This window comes from Barbus barbus (genome assembly GCF_936440315.1).
Source record: "Barbus barbus genome assembly, chromosome: 15".
In the NCBI taxonomy this organism is placed as follows: domain Eukaryota; kingdom Metazoa; phylum Chordata; class Actinopteri; order Cypriniformes; family Cyprinidae; genus Barbus; species Barbus barbus.
In genome coordinates this window covers 25,678,228-25,696,674 of record NC_136743.1, presented here as the reverse complement: position 1 = coordinate 25,696,674, position 18,447 = coordinate 25,678,228, and the positions used below count along the sequence as shown (strand labels likewise).

General features: G+C 35.7%; 1 protein-coding gene across 1 annotated transcript; it reads right to left on the bottom strand.

Annotated features, from left to right (window-relative positions):
- Positions 1 to 3,040: 3,040 nt before the first annotated feature.
- On the bottom strand, positions 3,041 to 13,705 carry LOC306881622 (homeobox protein Mohawk-like). Its single transcript, XM_079435789.1, has 7 exons — positions 13,589 to 13,705; positions 13,097 to 13,349; positions 11,930 to 12,077; positions 9,318 to 9,471; positions 8,885 to 9,208; positions 3,947 to 3,980; positions 3,041 to 3,857 (listed from the first exon to the last, which is right to left on the bottom strand). The coding sequence occupies exons 2-7, from the start codon at positions 13,279 to 13,281 to the stop codon at positions 3,665 to 3,667; spliced, it is 1,038 nt and encodes a 345-aa protein (XP_079291915.1). The 5' UTR covers positions 13,282 to 13,349; positions 13,589 to 13,705; the 3' UTR covers positions 3,041 to 3,664.
- Between the last annotated feature and the right edge of the window lie 4,742 nt (positions 13,706 to 18,447).

Genomic DNA, 18,447 nt, shown 5'->3' with positions numbered 1-18,447 from the left:
CTCTGATTACACAGACGTCTGATTGTCAGGAATGAAAAACAAGTCCTCAGCACAAAAGCAATATGCGTGCTGCCCAATTGAATGTGATATTACTTTTATGCAACGATTTAATAAAGAAGTTAAGATTGACAAATTTTAGATACAAAAAGTGCAAGTAACTAAGCTGACAAATGTCAGAAGAGCTTTTTAGACAAATAGTCAGCCTTCTCCACTGAATCCTTTTAATGACGCAAGAGATAAATAAACGTACTTCATGTATGTAAAATTGTTTTGATTCAAGCATTTACATGCTTTTCCCCTATTGATAGGATGGTTAAGGAGTCCCTGTTACAGTATAATTATACATTTAAGTACTGAGTAATATAACTACTTACAATATAGGGTTAGGATCAGGGTTTGGCTTAGGGTTACTTGCATGTAAATGTTATTATAATAGTTAGTACATGTAATGTTTAACATGGACACCTTAAAATAAAATGTTACCAATTGGATCTTTTCAGGTCTACACTACACCTTCCAATCAAAATTTCATTCAAGGTCTATATAATTTGAGCCAAGACCTCGACACTATTGGATGAGAACAAAACCTGCACTGACTTGAGCTGGATGATGACACTACTGTCTTCTGTAAAGCCGTTTATCGTGAAATTGAGCTCATTTCCTAATTAATGAACTTCACAGAGTTATTTGCTTGAGACCTTGAAGACCTGGAGGGCAAAACATTCATAGATCTGCAGCACAAGCCTGACAATTTTCTGTTTCCTATCCACAAATATTTAGATCACCTATTAAAAGAATAAAATAAAGATATTTATCGGCTTTAAAGATTGTTTTGGCCATTTGCAATCCATATAAAGCATCCGCCACAATATTTAAATCACTAAAAACAGCTTATTGATGATGTGTAGGCCTACTTTATATAGGCAAGCAGATGAGCCCATTTTGTTTTGTTTTATAATGGTTTTCTATGGGAAAACTTTTAAAGTGAAAATTGTGTATTGTGTTTATATTCTGGGTTCATCTGCTTGCCTGTACAAAGTAAGTGTCATCAATAAGATGTATACTGAAGTTGACCTTTTAATATCTACATTACTTAATGCAAGCCTCGTAAAAAAACTGGAATAACATGAAATGTTATTATCCTATTTATTACTGTAAAGCAGCTTTGAAACTGAAAACCTGTTCTATAAAGCACTATATAAATGAAGGTGACTTGACTAGACTGTGTTTTAATCAGTCCGATTAAGCCATCAGTTTGATACAGTCTGATTTAAACGGTAGAAAGAGTCACCACAAAACACAGTGAGATCTTATAGTGCTGTTATGTTTTAAATCAGCATGAAACTATTGTGACGTATGTTCGCATAAAACGGCTTCTTGAACGAGAAAACATTGGGTGGGATTTGATTTTATCCATCAGGAATTGATTGGACCACTGGATCGGTGTTTTCTTTTGTCGCCGTCTCATGTGAGTGACAGGTTGCTTGAGGGGAAGAATTCCACTCGGCTTTCTACTTTGTAGAAGATAACAACTTATAAAAAGACAGTAGGTTTTTCTTATTTGCTAGACATATTTTACAGAACAACTCACTGGAGGGTGTGAAATAAAATCCCAAGTAAATCAGACATAATTAGTTATAAATAAGCTCTCACGCCACATTAAAGAGTGGAATCTGATTGCTTGCAGAGCTCCTTTGTCAGTGCATTGTACAGTGTCCTGGAAAGTAAACTTTGGACAGATCTTCTAAATGAGTCAAAATGACATTTCTGATAATGCCTTCAATACAGCCAAATTACACCACAATCTGTAAGCTTTACAAATACTGACAAACCTCAGTTTTACTAAGAAATAGCCTTAAATCATTTTGTATACATACAGAAAGTCATTTCCAATTGTGATTTAGATTTTATGTGTGTGATAAGTTCTGTCCAAAGTTCACTTTCCAGCCATCTGTACAATGCACTGGCAAAGGAATTCTGCAAGCAATCAGATTCCACTCTTTAATGTGGCATAAACTTTTTTTTATATATATAAATAAGACTGTGGCCCTCATAATGCCTGGAACTGAAACTACATCAAAATCAACAGATTTCCACCAATGTTACACTTTTCCTGCTAGTTCTCCATTTCATTTCGAGGTGTTTTACTATTTGTATTGGGCTCTTTGTGTTGATACAGCGGGTGCAGTTGACCACTGAATCATTCTAGATGAGTGCAAGGCCAGAAGAATGGTGAATATTATGTTTTAGTCTTCCTTGAAGCATGGGTGGGGAGAAAGAAGACTTGAGAGCAAAACACAGAGCGTGTGGTCAGGACTGTAAGGAGATATACTGTAGGGTAGACCGTCCCGTATGTTCAATTCCAAATAATTCTTATTGCTGGCTGAACCGTTTTAAAGCGTCCAGCAAGGCTGAAACATATCGGACAGTTCAAACAGCTTTATCTAGAAGGCCTATCAGGTACATAACTGAAATGCAAATGCTTATCCAATGTGGCCTAGTACAAGCAGCTGAGCTCTGTGCAGATGTCAAGGGTAATTGTTTTGACATGGGTAGTGCTATTTCTTTATCAGATTGAAGTTTTAGTTGCTTTTACGAAAATGTGGCTACAACCTTTATTCAACCCTGGGGGGGGGGGGGGGGGGGGGGGGGTATAAATAAACAAATGTAGAAATAATACTAATATAGCACTTTATATCTCTCAAGCGTGACTTTATATCTTGCAATTGTGATTTTGTTTCTCGCATTATATCTTACAACTACATCTATGTTTCTTGTAACTGTGCCTTTATATGCACAATTGTGACTTTACGGTATATCTTGCAAGTGCAACTTTGTTACTTGTTGTTGCAAATTCATATCATGCAATCACAAGTTTACTTATGATAATTGTAACTTTATATAACACAGTGTGCTTATATATACCATAATGTAACTGTTTCTTATTTAAATTTTATCTCACTGTTACGTCTTTCTATTTTTTTTTACTTAGAGGGAACGAGAGGAGCAAATTTCATCAAAGCACAACTACATTCTATTTAAAAAACTTTATTAGCTCTCATCTGACTGCATTTTGCATGATAATCTTCACAGGCAATGGCCCAAATGAACTAAAAAGCTATCTAATAACAAACCAAAAGGTTTGTTCCAAAAAGGGTTGCTTGCTTCACTCAGAGATAGAATATAAAAAAAAAAAGAAAAAGAAACTTCCTCTATATGCCATACTTAAACACAAGAATCCACATGTATATGCCATTGCCATAGGATGACAATAATCCTGTGTCAATTAAAAATAAAATTAACATAACTTAGAAAAACTGAATATATATATATATGAATATATTACATTTTAGCCAGTGACAAAAATTGTATTTCAGAAATGACAGTCTAAATCAGAATGACAATTTTTGTGCTTCCGTGTTTAGTTGTAGTGATCGTCCACACATGAAACTTTCTTTACTATGTCATTTTTTCATTAGACAGTGGTTAAAAAAAAAAGAAAAAAAAAATAGGCACGTTGGTCGGTCAACATGTATTTTCCTCCTAGAAAAGGCTGTCGTGGATCATTTTCAACAGAATTATTGCATGTAGTACATACTCAAGTGTTCAGGTAGTCTTTTAGCAATGATGACCTAGTACAGAACGCTGTCCAGTCTGTTAGCCACTAATGTCGGGGTTGTATGGGCACTTTGACAGTCTTAATCTCTGCTATATGGGAAGACTTCTGGATGATACAGCTGGTGGTGCCTGGCATTGAGCTGTCCTTCCCTTGGGCCAGGTTGGTCAAGGCCATGGCGGCATGGAGCTCTTTCCAGTAGGTCTCGTTATTTCCTCCTCCGCCACCTTTACGAGCACCGCTGTTGCCAAAATGGAGAGGAAATGGTTAATTAGGAGTTTTTAGCAGTACTTAAAAACCTTATGATTCATAAGGCAACAGCATTCTTACCTCTCACTTTGGCGTGTGCCACAGTCCAACGTCACTGAAAATACAGTTTGGTGAAATGAGTTATAAACTGGATATTCAAACTGGATTTTAGAATAGCCACAAAAGCTACTTGGCCAAAAGCTGGCACATCATTTATGCTGCTAATGAAATATCCCTGAGCTACTCTCTCCTCATATCGATGGAACGGATGAGTAAACATGTTTTCACATGCGCATGTGTGTACATGGGTGAGTAAGTGGGTGTTTGTTGAGCTCAGGGAGATTTAAATGGAGCTCTGCAGGCTGTGCCTACAGCCACATTCATGTGCTCCAGCCAAAACAAATGCAATTATGCTTCCTCTGCGCTCTCGGGATGGAAAAAGCATATCTGCTCTGTGTCAGAAACAGACACGTTGTTCTACCAATCTGCAACTGATTCGCATTTTTTAAATTATTACACCTTTTTCTTTGACTGATGACTACTTAAAGGGATACTCCACCCCAAAATGAACATTTTGTCATTAATCACTTACCCCTATGTCGTTCCAAACCCGTAAAAGATTTGTTCGTCTTCGGAACACAAATTAAGATATTTTAGATGAAAACCGGGAGGCTTGTGACTGTCCCATTGACTGCTAAGTAAGTTACACTGTCGAGGTCCAGAAAAATATGAAAAATATTGTCAGAATACTCCATCTGCCATTAGTGGTTCAACCGTAACGTTATGAAGCGACGAGAATACTTTTTGAAATAAAAGAAAAATAATGACTTTATTTAACAATTCGGCACCATAACGTCACCATAGCGCTATGGTGAGTAAATCTGCGTACGCTCTTCCGTGTCAGCCTCGACATGGGGATACGTTTTCTACGTGGATTTACACTTTGATTTGAAAACAGCACATCTCTATGACACGGAAGTGCGTATACATTTTGCATGCAACAAGCCTCCCGGTTTTCATCTAAAATATCTTAAATTGTGTTCCGAAGACGAACTAAGCTTTTACGGGTTTGGAACGACATGGGGGGTAAGTGATTAATAACAAAATTTTAATTTTGGGCTGGAGTATCCCTTTAAATGGTCGTGATGTTGCGTTAAAGGAATAGTCTACCAAACATGACAACTTTATCATCATTTTCTAACACTCATGTCGTTCCAATCCCATGCGATTTTCTTTCTTCTGTGGAATACAAAAGGAGACATGTTGTCCAATCAGTCACAGTAAATTTTTAAGCTCCAAAAAGAATGTAAATGCAGCATAAAAGTAGTTCACATACAACTTGTGCAGTCACACTTTAGTTTGGGAACCAATTTTCACCAATAACTAACATTAACTACTTATTTTCTGCTTATTAATAGTTAGTAAGGTAGTTATTAAAGTTTAGGTATTGGGTAGGATTAATGGATCTAAAATATGGTCATGCAGAATGCATTAGGCATTAATATGTGCTTAATTTGTACTAATAAACAGCCAATATTCTAGTAATATGCATGCTAATAAACAAGTAAATAGTGAGAATTAGTCCTTAATCTATGTCTTCTGAAGGCATATGATGTCTGGAAAACATGTCTCCAAAAATGAAATACGGGTTTGGAACAAGGGTGAGTAAATGAAGACTGAATATTGACCAAGCAACTAACTAGCATTCAACGTTTGTGAGGTTTTCTTTGCAGTTAAACTATGTCATATAAGTTCATATGCTGTCTTCAAGACCATTTGGAAGATGAACACTTTCACACTATTTCAGTGACAGGAAACATCATGTTTGGTTAGATGAGGGAGGACAGCTCAAACAAATTGAGATCCATCCATTAAACATTCATTGACATTATAAATGTATTTTCAAAGTCATCTTTTGGAAGGGTTTTAAATAACGCCCTTTGTTCGGTATCTACATAAATCGGTGTGTAATAGTAAAGCTGCCTCTCTTTTCTGCTGAAAGGATTGAGATCAGTAAAGAAAAATCTCTCTTATGGGAGCTATGAGAGGGAAAATTGGACGACAGGCATGAGCACACGAAATGCTATTTTCAATATTCTTTGCCTAAAACATCTCCAACTCGGATTTCTTAAACAGTATTTGTGCCAAGAACTACTATAAACCATTAATAAATCATTTGGCTCTGGTTCCTTTGTGCTACTGAATGTCTCTCATCTTTTTAACTTCACTTCTATTGTCCACAGATGCTTTGGATTGACTTACCTGTAAAATACACCAGAACATACCAAAACGAAAATACACCAGTTCCTCTGACTAAAGACAGGAGGGCTCTATTAAGCAAAATCAAATTAGCTATAAACAGAGATCGTATAAAACAAATCTAGAAAACAGAGAGATACAACTGGGCAGTGGTTTTTTAAACAAATGTGTTTTAATTTAATTTTAACTGGAAAAAAAACAATCTTCTCAAATTGCAAAATATTTAGGTTATGCGGCAATGTAATCTGCAACTATGTGCCACATGGTGGTTTTTTCTGGAAAATTGAACAAACTAACATTTAAAGTCACCATAAATAGCTGTTCACAACTCATTTTACTTCTGTAATGTGATATATTTTCAAGTAAAACAGGATCTTCAATGAGAGAGAGAGAGAAGTAAACTGGATTAAATGCAAAAGCCTGAATGAATGAAGAATGAATGCCTGCCAGAGTCGCTGTTTTGCTCTTAGGGTACGCTTGCAAGACAACAATGTGCTGAAAATGGAAAAATTGTGTCCTTTGCATATTTCGTGTTTCATTGAATTTTAATTAAAGATTACAGAGCAAATAAACTATTCATCATAAGACCAGGAACATGCATTAAGAAAGTAATATGACACTCAGGACTTGACTTTAACATTTGAAACAAACTGCAACTCCAACTAAAATCACTCACAGCAACTCTAGCTAAAAAGACAAAAACAAGCCCGATATTGCTAATTTTCACACAGTAAAAAATGCTTCAACATATTATGCTGTTTTTTTTGTCAAAACTGAATTCACTGCCTTGTGAGGATGCCCCTGTGAGACTCATAGTGGCCAAAAGACTTGTAAATGGTCCTTTAAAATTCTGTCACAAGCTTTGGAGCATCATTCTCACAGCTATCAGTATGGCCCATTCTGAACTACTTTTATTATGTGAAAATATTGACCTTTTTGTTTTATGATATTTTTGTGGAAAACAAGTGGTTTTTCATTTAAGGAAACTGTAAGGTGTGTCTCGAGGTCACAGGCACGCTTCAGTGAAACAATGACATTTCAGCATTGGCTGATTTGTTATAACCACAACATGCAAAATCAATGAAGAAAATATTTACAGCTAATCATCATTTTGATGGCAATGACGACATCACCATGGAACAAGTCTACAAGCAACACAAATTTAACAGATGCCAGCTGTTTTCTTCATATCCTGATAGTCCCTCTTTGTACAATGGGTTTGAGTCAACAGTTTTGTTGTTACTTTATACATTTACTATGGCAAGTTAGGAGCAAGCTTAGTTCAAATGAATAACTACCAAGCCTCATTATTGATAACTAACAAATTACTAAACTGTATTGTTTTTTTAAATACAAAAGGAAATGTTAGCAGGATTGTCACACAGCATGTGACAAAGGCTGACATTTTTTTTTTAGTGAATAATAATGAATTATAAAATTATTTTTTAATAACTAATCAATCATTAATTTCAGTCTGTTCCTCACGCAAAGCTGTCAAAATACTTATAATAGTTGGAAAGGTTGTATGAATACTATTATGGTTCTTTATTTTTATATTTTAATTAATTTATATTATTATGTTATGTTTTTAGTTTATATATTTTATATATTATTTATTTATTTAAATCAATGATGGCCAACATATGGAAAAGCACAGCTTGGTCATTCTCCTTAATATCTCTTTTTAAGTTCCATGAAACGTCTTTAAATGAGATGTTGCTCTTTGTATTTTACTGTCAATATTAATGTCCTTGTCATGTTTTTGCAAAAATCACAAATAGACAGTGAGGCAAAAAGAGCAAGTTCTTCTGAAAAGGCCAAACGGAGTAAATTACAGGCCACATAATACGTCTCAAATGTTGTAAAAATATGTGTTCTTCTGTAGTAGCACATAACTGTGGATAAAATTGTTATAGATTGCGTTGTTAGATTGTTTACTTTCATCACAAACACCTGCATGTTTTTATGGACTCATACTTCATAATAAATAAAAAAAGAAAGCAGAACATTCCTTAATTTTCCCAAAACGAGACCATTCCAAAAGGGCACAGGAGCAAAATAAATAGAGAAGTAGAACATTTTGAAATGTTGAGGTGGAATTATGTTAATGATGAATTAGACTCAACTCCTTTGGCAACGCTAAAGCATTTTCTTTCATGAGGCATCAGCAGGTGTTCCTATAACCTACGAGTCCAGGAACGTTCCACTCACTAATCAAACCGTATGAAGCCAAAGCTTTACCTGAAGTATTCATTCTAATTGGATTCACAAAATCTTTCATTGTATTTGTCTCCATTTTTTTTTTGTCCACTAGTTTGACAAGCTGGTCAGAACAAACTACGCTGTTCAAAACCTGTGTGATTTTGTTGTTTTCGCAGAACACAAAAAAGAAGTTTAGCTGAATGTTGATCAGGGATTGTTATGCTTGAAAAAACACCATGTAAGGACCATAAAATTTGTCACATATCTGTAGTGTATTCAAAGCCTTCTGAAGTCATAAAATAGCTTTGTCTAGGAAACAGCCCTAAGTATAGAGCATGAGATTTTATTGTGCATAAAAAGAGCAGTGTGAAAATGCTACAAAGATTCATTTAAAAATGTCAATTCATTGGGTTTCATTTAATCTGATATTTTCTAAAAAACGACCAATGCTGTTTTGAAGACGTCTGATGAAATGCATCAACATGTTTGAAGTTTTCTTGACAATGTCCATTTAATTAATTACATTTCTGAATCTTGAAAGTTTGAGACAGCTCTTACCTGCACGGTAGGTGAAGTTTGCCTCAGCTTCTGATGATGGGGAGAGAAAATCATCCTCATACTCGTTGGAGCTAAACGATTCAGAGTGGTTCCTCTTCCGAGAGTCCAGAACTTTTTCGGAGGCCATTACATGCCGAAGGGAATCATTTAGATAGCGGTTTAGCAAGCTGTTCTTGTATTTTGGTGGAGACACATGATCATCACAAACCAAGGGGTCTGTGCTTCGTCCCACCCCTTTGCCTCTGCTGTCCTGAATAACGCTCTTGTGCGTGGGTCTGTTATAGTCTGATTCGCTGGCCTGAATCTGTGACGGATTCTCCCCATCTGTGGAACACAAAGAGATTTTAGTGTTGGCACAATTAATGCATTTTGTCTTTGAAGGCCAGAATACATTAGAATGTCTTTAGAATAGGTAAATGCCCTAAATCCGTACCGTCTGATGTTGTATCTTCGCTGCTAATGCTGAGTCTCTCAGCATTACCTTGTACATATTTGTTGTACAGCTTTATGCGAAGGGCCCAGCTCAAGTCAGGCTGTCGAACTGTGTTCTTGAGCCTACGCCTCGCATTCGCAAACCAGTTGGAGACCTGAAAAATACAAACACATAATTGTTAAATCAGGAACACATTTTGGCTTATCTTGCTTGCACTGACATGTGTAATATTTTAATGAACAGTTAAAAAAATGAAGCAGTACATGGTCTATTTGTTTTCAGTCAAGCTAGCTGTCCCTATATCACTCTTCAGATAGATTTTTTTTCTGCAGTTTGAAGATTTGACATATTTAGAGTTTTATTTTTTATTTATATGATATAATATTCACATACAAATACATACAATTTATATTCAATTACATTGTCTGTGTTTTACGATGGAATATTTCTACCCTACCAATATGATTTCTGACACTAGAAGAAACTAGACAAACTTGTTACTCGTTACATCAATAATGCATTCATGCAGTAAATTAACAGATACATTTACAAATGTGTCTGCAGCAGAAATGACATGTAATACATAAATCAGCAAGGTGCATTTTTTTGCACTTTTATATTATTCAAGCAACCCACCTGGCCTGCTTCCATTGCAGAAATGTATTGCATGTAGTTACCCTGTAAATAGAATGTGTTTGGCAATGGTGACATTCACTTTTTTGTCAGGATTTATAATTTTTTCAGATAGTAAAAAGTAATCTTGCAATTAAATAATAATTGAATAAATGAAAGGAAATATTAGTTTAAATCTTGAAATCTGTGTATCTGTCTTGACGTTGGTAAAAGGCTGATTTAGTGGTAGTTTTTTGTTGTTGTTGTTGTTGTTTTGATATTGTTTGGTTATTGTAATATTTTGTCACATAAACCTGCCTTCCCTGACCTGCTTCACAGTGCAATTCCTTAAAAACAAAAAGAGCAAGGATCATGTCAAAATGATCTGGATTTCTGCTTAAGTGGATTCTAAATGAAATCAGATTTTCCATCTATGTCATGATATTAAATACAGACTTATTTAACAAATAACACATGCATCAGTTTGCAGCGCCATCAATTTATTGGACCAAAAATTTAAACATTTAGAATCATCAATGAAAAAAGTATGTGACCTTGAAGGATACTACAGTCATATATTTCAATGCATTTAGATTGATCTGCTCTGCAGTATCAAAAACACATTAGTGCCCCACTCTTCATGAGAAGATTCTGTTTATGTGTAATATAATTCGATCAAAAGAGATTTCAGTAGACCTCAGAAAGAGACCTGTAGAAGTTCATAAGGCTGGAAAGGTTGCATAAAAATTTCCGGACTTAGCCCTCTGTCTATCTATAATCAGGACGATAGTTTACAAATGGAAGAAATTCAACATGAATGTTACTCCTGTAAGCGGTTTAGCAGACTACCAGTGTACTTAGTAGTTTACCATTAGAAAAACACTAAAGACGAGAGGAAACCACTAAACCATCTCCAGAGGTTTATTGTTTTTGTCTAGTTCTACACAGCTATATGTTTAAACATTCCAACAGTAAAAACTCATCCCAGTTGTGAAAAATGATGCTGGGAATATGATATTGCGGTGGCTGTTTTGATGCCTCTGGGCCTGGACAGTTTACAATCAGAAGGACTAATGAATTCCAAGTTGTACCAAGAAATTATACAGCAGAGCTTCAGCCCATCTGTCTGTTATCTAAAACTTGAAAGAGGATGGTTCTTGCAACACAACAATGACCCAAAACACAGAAGCGAACAACAATAGGGAAGAATTTGGTATTTTTATATCAGCCAAGTTACAGTCCTTGAAATACATTAAAACTCTGCGGAGCGATCTAAACAGATCCTTCAAGTAAATGAAACACCAGTATAGCCATGGCTGCAAGATACTGCAAAGATATATTTTCCATTATTGGCAATGTTGAAACCAGCCGGATATGCATCAGAACCCAGATATGCCTTTAAATATCTTAATCCTTAAAATATATGAACTAGTTAGACCTAACAAAGTACAAAATTATCAGAATGACATAAGCTTGATAGGAACATGTTTTGTAAATGCAGTAATAACAACAGCAGAGCAATTCACCAACCTGACAAATGAGACAAACTAGTTAAGTATTTTATTAGTATTGGCAAGCGACAGATGAATTTGCACAATTACACTTTTGTAGACATTGACTGGGCATGTAGCTTTTATTGTCAAATATACAATTATGGGAAATGTTTTATGATCGTTTTGAAAACTATCTTTTACTATGATTATATTATAGATTTAGTTGCAATTGATTTTTTGCATTTGCATTGTTTTAAACCAGAACAGACTTGCTACCCATTTTTGGGTTGTGACCCACAACCAATTTTACATGACATGTGTAAGTTGTTTGTAAAACATGTCATTATAGGACTAATAAGCTTTTTTTCTCACTTCTACATTCTGTAAATCCCTGTTTTTATGTCATAATATGTGCCAAATCCATCACAGTACTCCCTCAAAACCACCCCAGTTTGATTTGATCAAATATCAGTCTCAACCAGGTGTCAGTGTTTGTTTTGACCTCACCTGCACCAGGGTCATGTGGGAGCCCAGAGCCAGCAGTATCTTCTCAGTCTTGGTGGGGTAAGGGTTGTCCCTGTGCTTATAGAGCCACTGCTTCAGTGGTCGAGCCATATCCTGCAGGGCCTGACGTTTGTGTCGCACCTTCCCTCCACTGATCAAGTAAAACAACACAGAGAGGCAAAGTTGTAATTTTACATTCCAGATTTATAAATGTCAATGTCTGTTGCATATAATTCATTATAAACTAAAGCACAATTGTTAATTTCTTCAAAAAACAACATTGTTATCTGTAGCCATCTGTCTGGATGATTTAATGGAATACATATATGTTGTTACTTAACAAATAATTTTTTCCCCTTAGTTACTTTGCTGATTTTATAATAATTCTTTGTAATCCTTCGTGCAAAACTAGCAGACAAAAATGACTTTTAATGTCAGATACAGTTGCTTTTTCAAAGCTTTAGTTTTGACAAACCGTCAACAAAGCATCACTCACCACACAATATTAACACAAATTATTGCATTGTCAGTGTATAAACAAAACATTTTACACGAGTGGTTATAGAGACCAATGATGCTAAAAACAAACAAAGTGCAAATTAATGAGCCATTTAAAAGAAAAGAGTTGATGTCAAATTAGAAGATGTGGATATCCAGTACCAAGACAATCAGCAGATGTCACTGTGGACCAAGTATGTGTGACATCCCTGTATCTTTACCTTACACATATGATGTATCTACTGGTCAACCCAGTTACATGACTTATACAGTATGGGTTTGAGGTTCACATCTCTGTATTTTCCCAATAGGCCTATTAGTATCCAAAGAAGAGTAAAAATATTAGAAATTAGGCTACTGCTTTCCTTAAAGGAGAAACAACCATAGCCTACATTAAACCACCACTTGCTGCCAATATTCAATAATCTTCATCATTCTACGTCTCATTATCAGCCAGATGAATAAAACTTGCATGTACAAGAGATAACAGTGACATTTTTTAATACTTGTGATATGAAAAGTATAAATCAACACTGTTCACGAATATTTACTTATGTGGGGTGGTAGAATATGAAAAAAGTCTGCGTCCTTTATGGCTGCATTAATAGTGAATCACATTCAGTCACATTTAAAATGTTTCATGCACAGTCATTTTGTCTGTCACATACATACCCATTTCTCCTGTGTTTGAGAGCTTCAGTGCCACCCATCACTTTGTGGCTGGTCAGTAAATCTGAATGTTGTCCATCAATCAGCTCTAAATAGCTTCTGCTGGTTCTCTCCACGTTCTGTCCGCTCTCTTCAAAGCGCAGCTGATCAAACTGACTGAAGACTGCCGTGTTCATCGCTTCATTCATTAACTGCCATGTGCCAAATGTAGCTCCAAACACTGTCCAGGAAATATCCTTATACTGGTATAATGCCCCTGTGAACGAATGGGTTGTTATTTGAAATGATTTTCATGATTAAAAAAATTCTTATAGCCTATGTAGCCTACAGGGTAATTACCATTTAATTCAAGTTAATTTACCAATAATGCGTTATACAATGCATTCAGTAAATAAATTAAAAATGTGCAAATTATTTAAATACTGAGTTTAAAAAAGTAAACTTAAATAGCAATAGCAACTATAGCAAATTGCCTAAAAATGTAAAAGTACTTACAATGTTAGTTGCTAAACAACAGGGACACTATAATTTCAGTGTCTTCCATCCCATCTGCTCATATTCAACAGCAGTGCGCTCAGCAACTGCGGCTCCCCACTATATCAACCCAACACTAGAGGGTTTGACTCCCCGGAACATGAATACGGTGAGAATCTCGTCTTTCCCAATGAGTCTGGCGGGCTCGTGTCCATTCAGCTACTGTGCGTCTGGCTGCAAGCGGGACTGGATCATCTCCAGTGGACTTCTCATATGTAACCTGCTTATTTCACGGATAACATTTTATAGGTGCGTTGGTCAGGCTCAGCTCAGCACTGGCAATTAACTAGGACGTCTGCTGAAATACAGTGAAGAGTAGGCTAGGCTATAAAAAGACCCTAGTAGCCTATAGTGTCTTTACTAAAAAACAACAACTTCAAGAAAACATAAATTCACGAAACTCACCTTAACTAGTTCCCCTCTGGTAATTTTTTTTTTTTTGAAAAATAAATGATGGCATAATGTCAGCCTTATTTAGGTCAGGTCATAAATAAATCTGGAGATTTTCCGCTTATTTCGAGGTACCAAATAAACAAATAAGCTCAGCTTGAGACATTGATTTGAGTTTAAATGTAGCTTATTTATTTATTTATTAATTTACTCTCTCACTCACTCACAGGAAAGACATTATAAATTAGGCTATATTAATATGTTATAAATTAAACCAGGGATCTAAATCTTACAAAATATATTTTTTTAATTGGTGGATTTACAAACAAATAACTCTAAAAATACTATTTTTTATTGTTCTATATAAAATACTTGCTGAAAACTGAAGTAGCCCTAGGTTTTACTCCATTAGTTTAATTATGATGATTTGCACCGATTTGATACATTTAACACTGTGGTATCTCAAATTCAGCTCAGAATAAAAACAAAATTATGACAAAATATATGTTTTTAAATTACGTATAATTATGGTTATCGAGAAGTCTTTATTTCCCACTCAGACCTAAGCACAGATGTTCTCACATAGGGGTGTTTTAGTTCACACTTTTGTAATCACAAAGAGCATCCCCATGACACCTTAAAGCAGACAGCACATTCCTCTCCAGTAGCCCCGGCATATAACACAGCAACACACACCATAAATTCCTTTCCCTCAGAGATAGCCTCGCTACCACATTTGTTGATACTAGCTACACGCAGCCCATTTTTTCACCTAGGAAAACACAAAAAAGAAGGGACACGTTAAGGTCGAGTTGTTCACTTAAGTTGCACAATACTGCAAATGTACAAAACTTTCCACATAAAAGACACAGGTTAATTCCCACTTGTTTTTCCACAAAGGATGTTTCAGGATTTCTCAGACCCAATTTTCCAGGAAAATGTACTTTTATATGTGCACTTCCAGTTTCTTTGCTCTAAGTGTATTTGTTGACTTAATACTGAGTAATGTTGTGTAATGTAATGAGAATATGTGGTTATGAAGCTGTAAAATTCATTGCAAAAACAGCTGCAGTTTCTTCACAGGCCCCAATGAAAATGGATTGGGCAACTTGAGATTACTGCAATATAGCACCAATTAGAGCAAATCCGAAACCGCGAACACGACAGCCACAAATGCTCTGCAGCACACAATAAAACGAGCACAGCCCAGAGAGATGTACGGTACGTCCGTAAATGACAAAATCGGTTTTATATTCCCATGGAATGATCTGAATAGAAACAGTGTCAGCAAATGTATCACATGTACCACACACCTTTAGAGTCATTCAGTTAACAGTCGCAGCGCTCTCTTGATCTGTTGTTTTGATTCCTAGACTTTGGTCACAGATACAGGATTGCATGTACTGGAAAAAAATATGACGACTTTGGTACATGGCGCTGTCCCACGAAATGTGTGCATAGTTGCTGTTAAAGGCCTGAGTTTATAATCATAGAAAGAAAAAGCTTTGAAAGTGTATATTATTAATAGCAACTAATGCTGTTTGATGGGCTTTGCTATTATAATGCACTGGTTTTTCTCATTGGTACGACTGAAGCAATGGGGCATTCTTCGGTTCCTATGCGATTTGTGTTTGGCTCTTTTAGCTTCTCGATATAATTGGCCATACGTTGCTTTAGCAATCACATCTATTTCTTTGATTGGGCAGCTGTTGTTCTAAGGCGGCAACGGCGGATCTGAAAGGTCACAGTATCCATGTGCAGTGGTACTCGGCCAGAGCCGGCTATCACTGACAGTCTAGAGAAGAGCATTACGGCAGCGTTACTCTGTCTCAGACTCTATAACCAACTCCACATGTCTTATCTAAATAAGCACTACGCCAAGACAGATCACATTTCCGTCTGGTGCTAGCCAGACGTACGGATTACCTTGTCACTGGCTTCGCCAAAAAAATCTGAATTAAATTGGTACTGGCACATGAAGCTGTGGTACCAGTCATGTTAAAGAAATACTGTACTTTGGTGTATTAAGTGATTCTTCACCCCTTTTTACAATATAGTTATTGTACATTACTTTTTGCCGTACAGGAAGTCTCATCTGGGTACATTTACCGCACAAGAAATTGTGAGGTAATTGATATCCCTACAATATTAGACCTTTGCCATTCCACTAATATAAATCCTTTGAAGAATTCCCCCCACGAATTGGGCCAATTGAAATGTTAATTCATACCACAATCACAGGGTGAGCACAGTTAGTCAGACAAAAAGCAGCCCGAATGCCAAGGTACACTCATGGCAATGGCTGGAAAAATTGAACAGAAGGCAGAATGTGGAACGTACTGTAAGCTCATATTAGTAACAGGATCATTTTTGGGTGGGTGAAGAGACTGGATGCTATAAGTATGAAGCACTGGGTTTATAGTCAATATAAAATCATAATTGACCCTTGACCCTGCACGTTATTCCAAAAGAAAACATTAGCTATCTTCATAATCTTTCCTAAAAATGTATTAAAATAACTTGCTCTGCCTCTAAAATAACTTTCAGCTGATGACTATAGGCCACATGGTCTATTTGTTAATATTAACTGTGAAACCTAAGTTATACAAGTTATACAGCCTTGAAATACAGTCCTGTTGAGGCAGGTTTCCTGACCAGGAGTTTGGCTGACAAAAAAGTTTGGGAACCCCTGTGCTAAGGTAATAAATAGAAAATAATTATTTAACATGCTCTTTAGGATGAACTTCAGGTTTGACATCATTCTGGTTTGGAATGTTCACTTTTAAGGTTTGAACAATAAAATTAACCCCACCCTTACAGAAGCTAAATGGGTTGCAAATGCCATTTCATCATGACTTTAAGACAAAGAGAAACATTAGAACAAGAAGTCAGATTAGCTCCTTGAGGTGTATACACGTTTTGTTGGCAGGTAAAATATGTATTAATAGTGTGCTGCCTGAATAAAAGCTGTAATACCACTTTATTTAAACCAGACTGTAAAAAATGCATTGCTTTTTGCAGGCCGCCTGATGTAATTGCATTTCCATATGCGTCCAGCCAACTTAACATTGTCTGCTCATAATTCCTTAAACATTCTCTAATCAACATATCTCCGTGTCTAACAAAATGTGAAATCCCAGTAGAGTCTATTTGCGTCATGTGTTTTTCTTTGCTAATAAATCAACCAAGGTGGAATTATATCCACAGAGTACAATAAATTGAGTATGATGACATACCAACGTTAGCGTCTTCTCATACTTGCTGTTTTGCCCATTAACTAGCTGGGGAATGGTCCAATAGAGAGATGCACCAGGTAGTTTAATATTCTAGAAGTCGATGAAAACTCTTTTTTGGTAATCCAATTTCTTTGCATGTAGGAGGAGAGTATCATTTATTTATTTTTTTCAGAAATCTATTGGTGTTTTTTTATAATGTTACACAGCCTTCACGTAATGCACCCAAGGTGATGCTAAATAGAGTATAACTCTGGATTTTCAAGATTCAAAAGTCTCAGAAGTGATACATTTAGGGAATTCAGTTGCATGCAAAGCTCCACGGGGTGCATCCTCTTGCAAAGAAGTTATGTAAAAAAATGTTCTTTTAACTCATTTGAGAGCACCTAAATTGTATTGAGGGCAAGGGCAATAACTGGGACAGGTATAATTGTGTCTGGTCTTCTGCAGGTGGCTCTCTTTACGGGCTCACCCTATTTTAGTACCTTACATGACCACTAACGTTTTGGACACTGCGCATAGAAAAAAAGGCTCTAACTTACAACCAAATGACAGCACACAAGAGCTACAGAGCAATAGCTCTTATTAAAACATAATTAAAAATGCTCTTATTAAAACATAATACAGTATAAACATTATGATCACAACTCCTTTTTGTAACCTGAGCTTTTTAGTAACCTGTGATGTTTTTCTATTTTATTGTCTGAATTAAAATTTATTCTGATGTTTTTTAGGTGCATTAAGTCTTAAAGCAGTTTTGTTTTATATATATACTGTATATATAAAATAAAACAACATTTGTCATGTGTCATGTGGTGCAACCAACATGCTGAAACATGCAAGAGAGTGAGAAAAAAATATATCATAGAGATTACATTCAGAGATGCTCATGACAGTGTTTCTTAAATTATCAGACCTTTTTATAAAAAGTCAAGGTATGTTCAGGTTGTAAAAATTCCATATAGTGCAACTTCTCACACAATGTAATCATATTTATGAATATAATAATTAATGATATTTGCACAAATAATGTACATTGAATCATTTATTTCAAATGCTCTTAAAATTAAGATATATATTTATCTAAGGGTAAGTTACTTGAGGGATACGCCACATGACATAAATGTAAACTGTATCTTCAGAAGATATTGAGCTCAACTTTCCAATTGTTATTTACTGACTGATTTCTGAAACAAG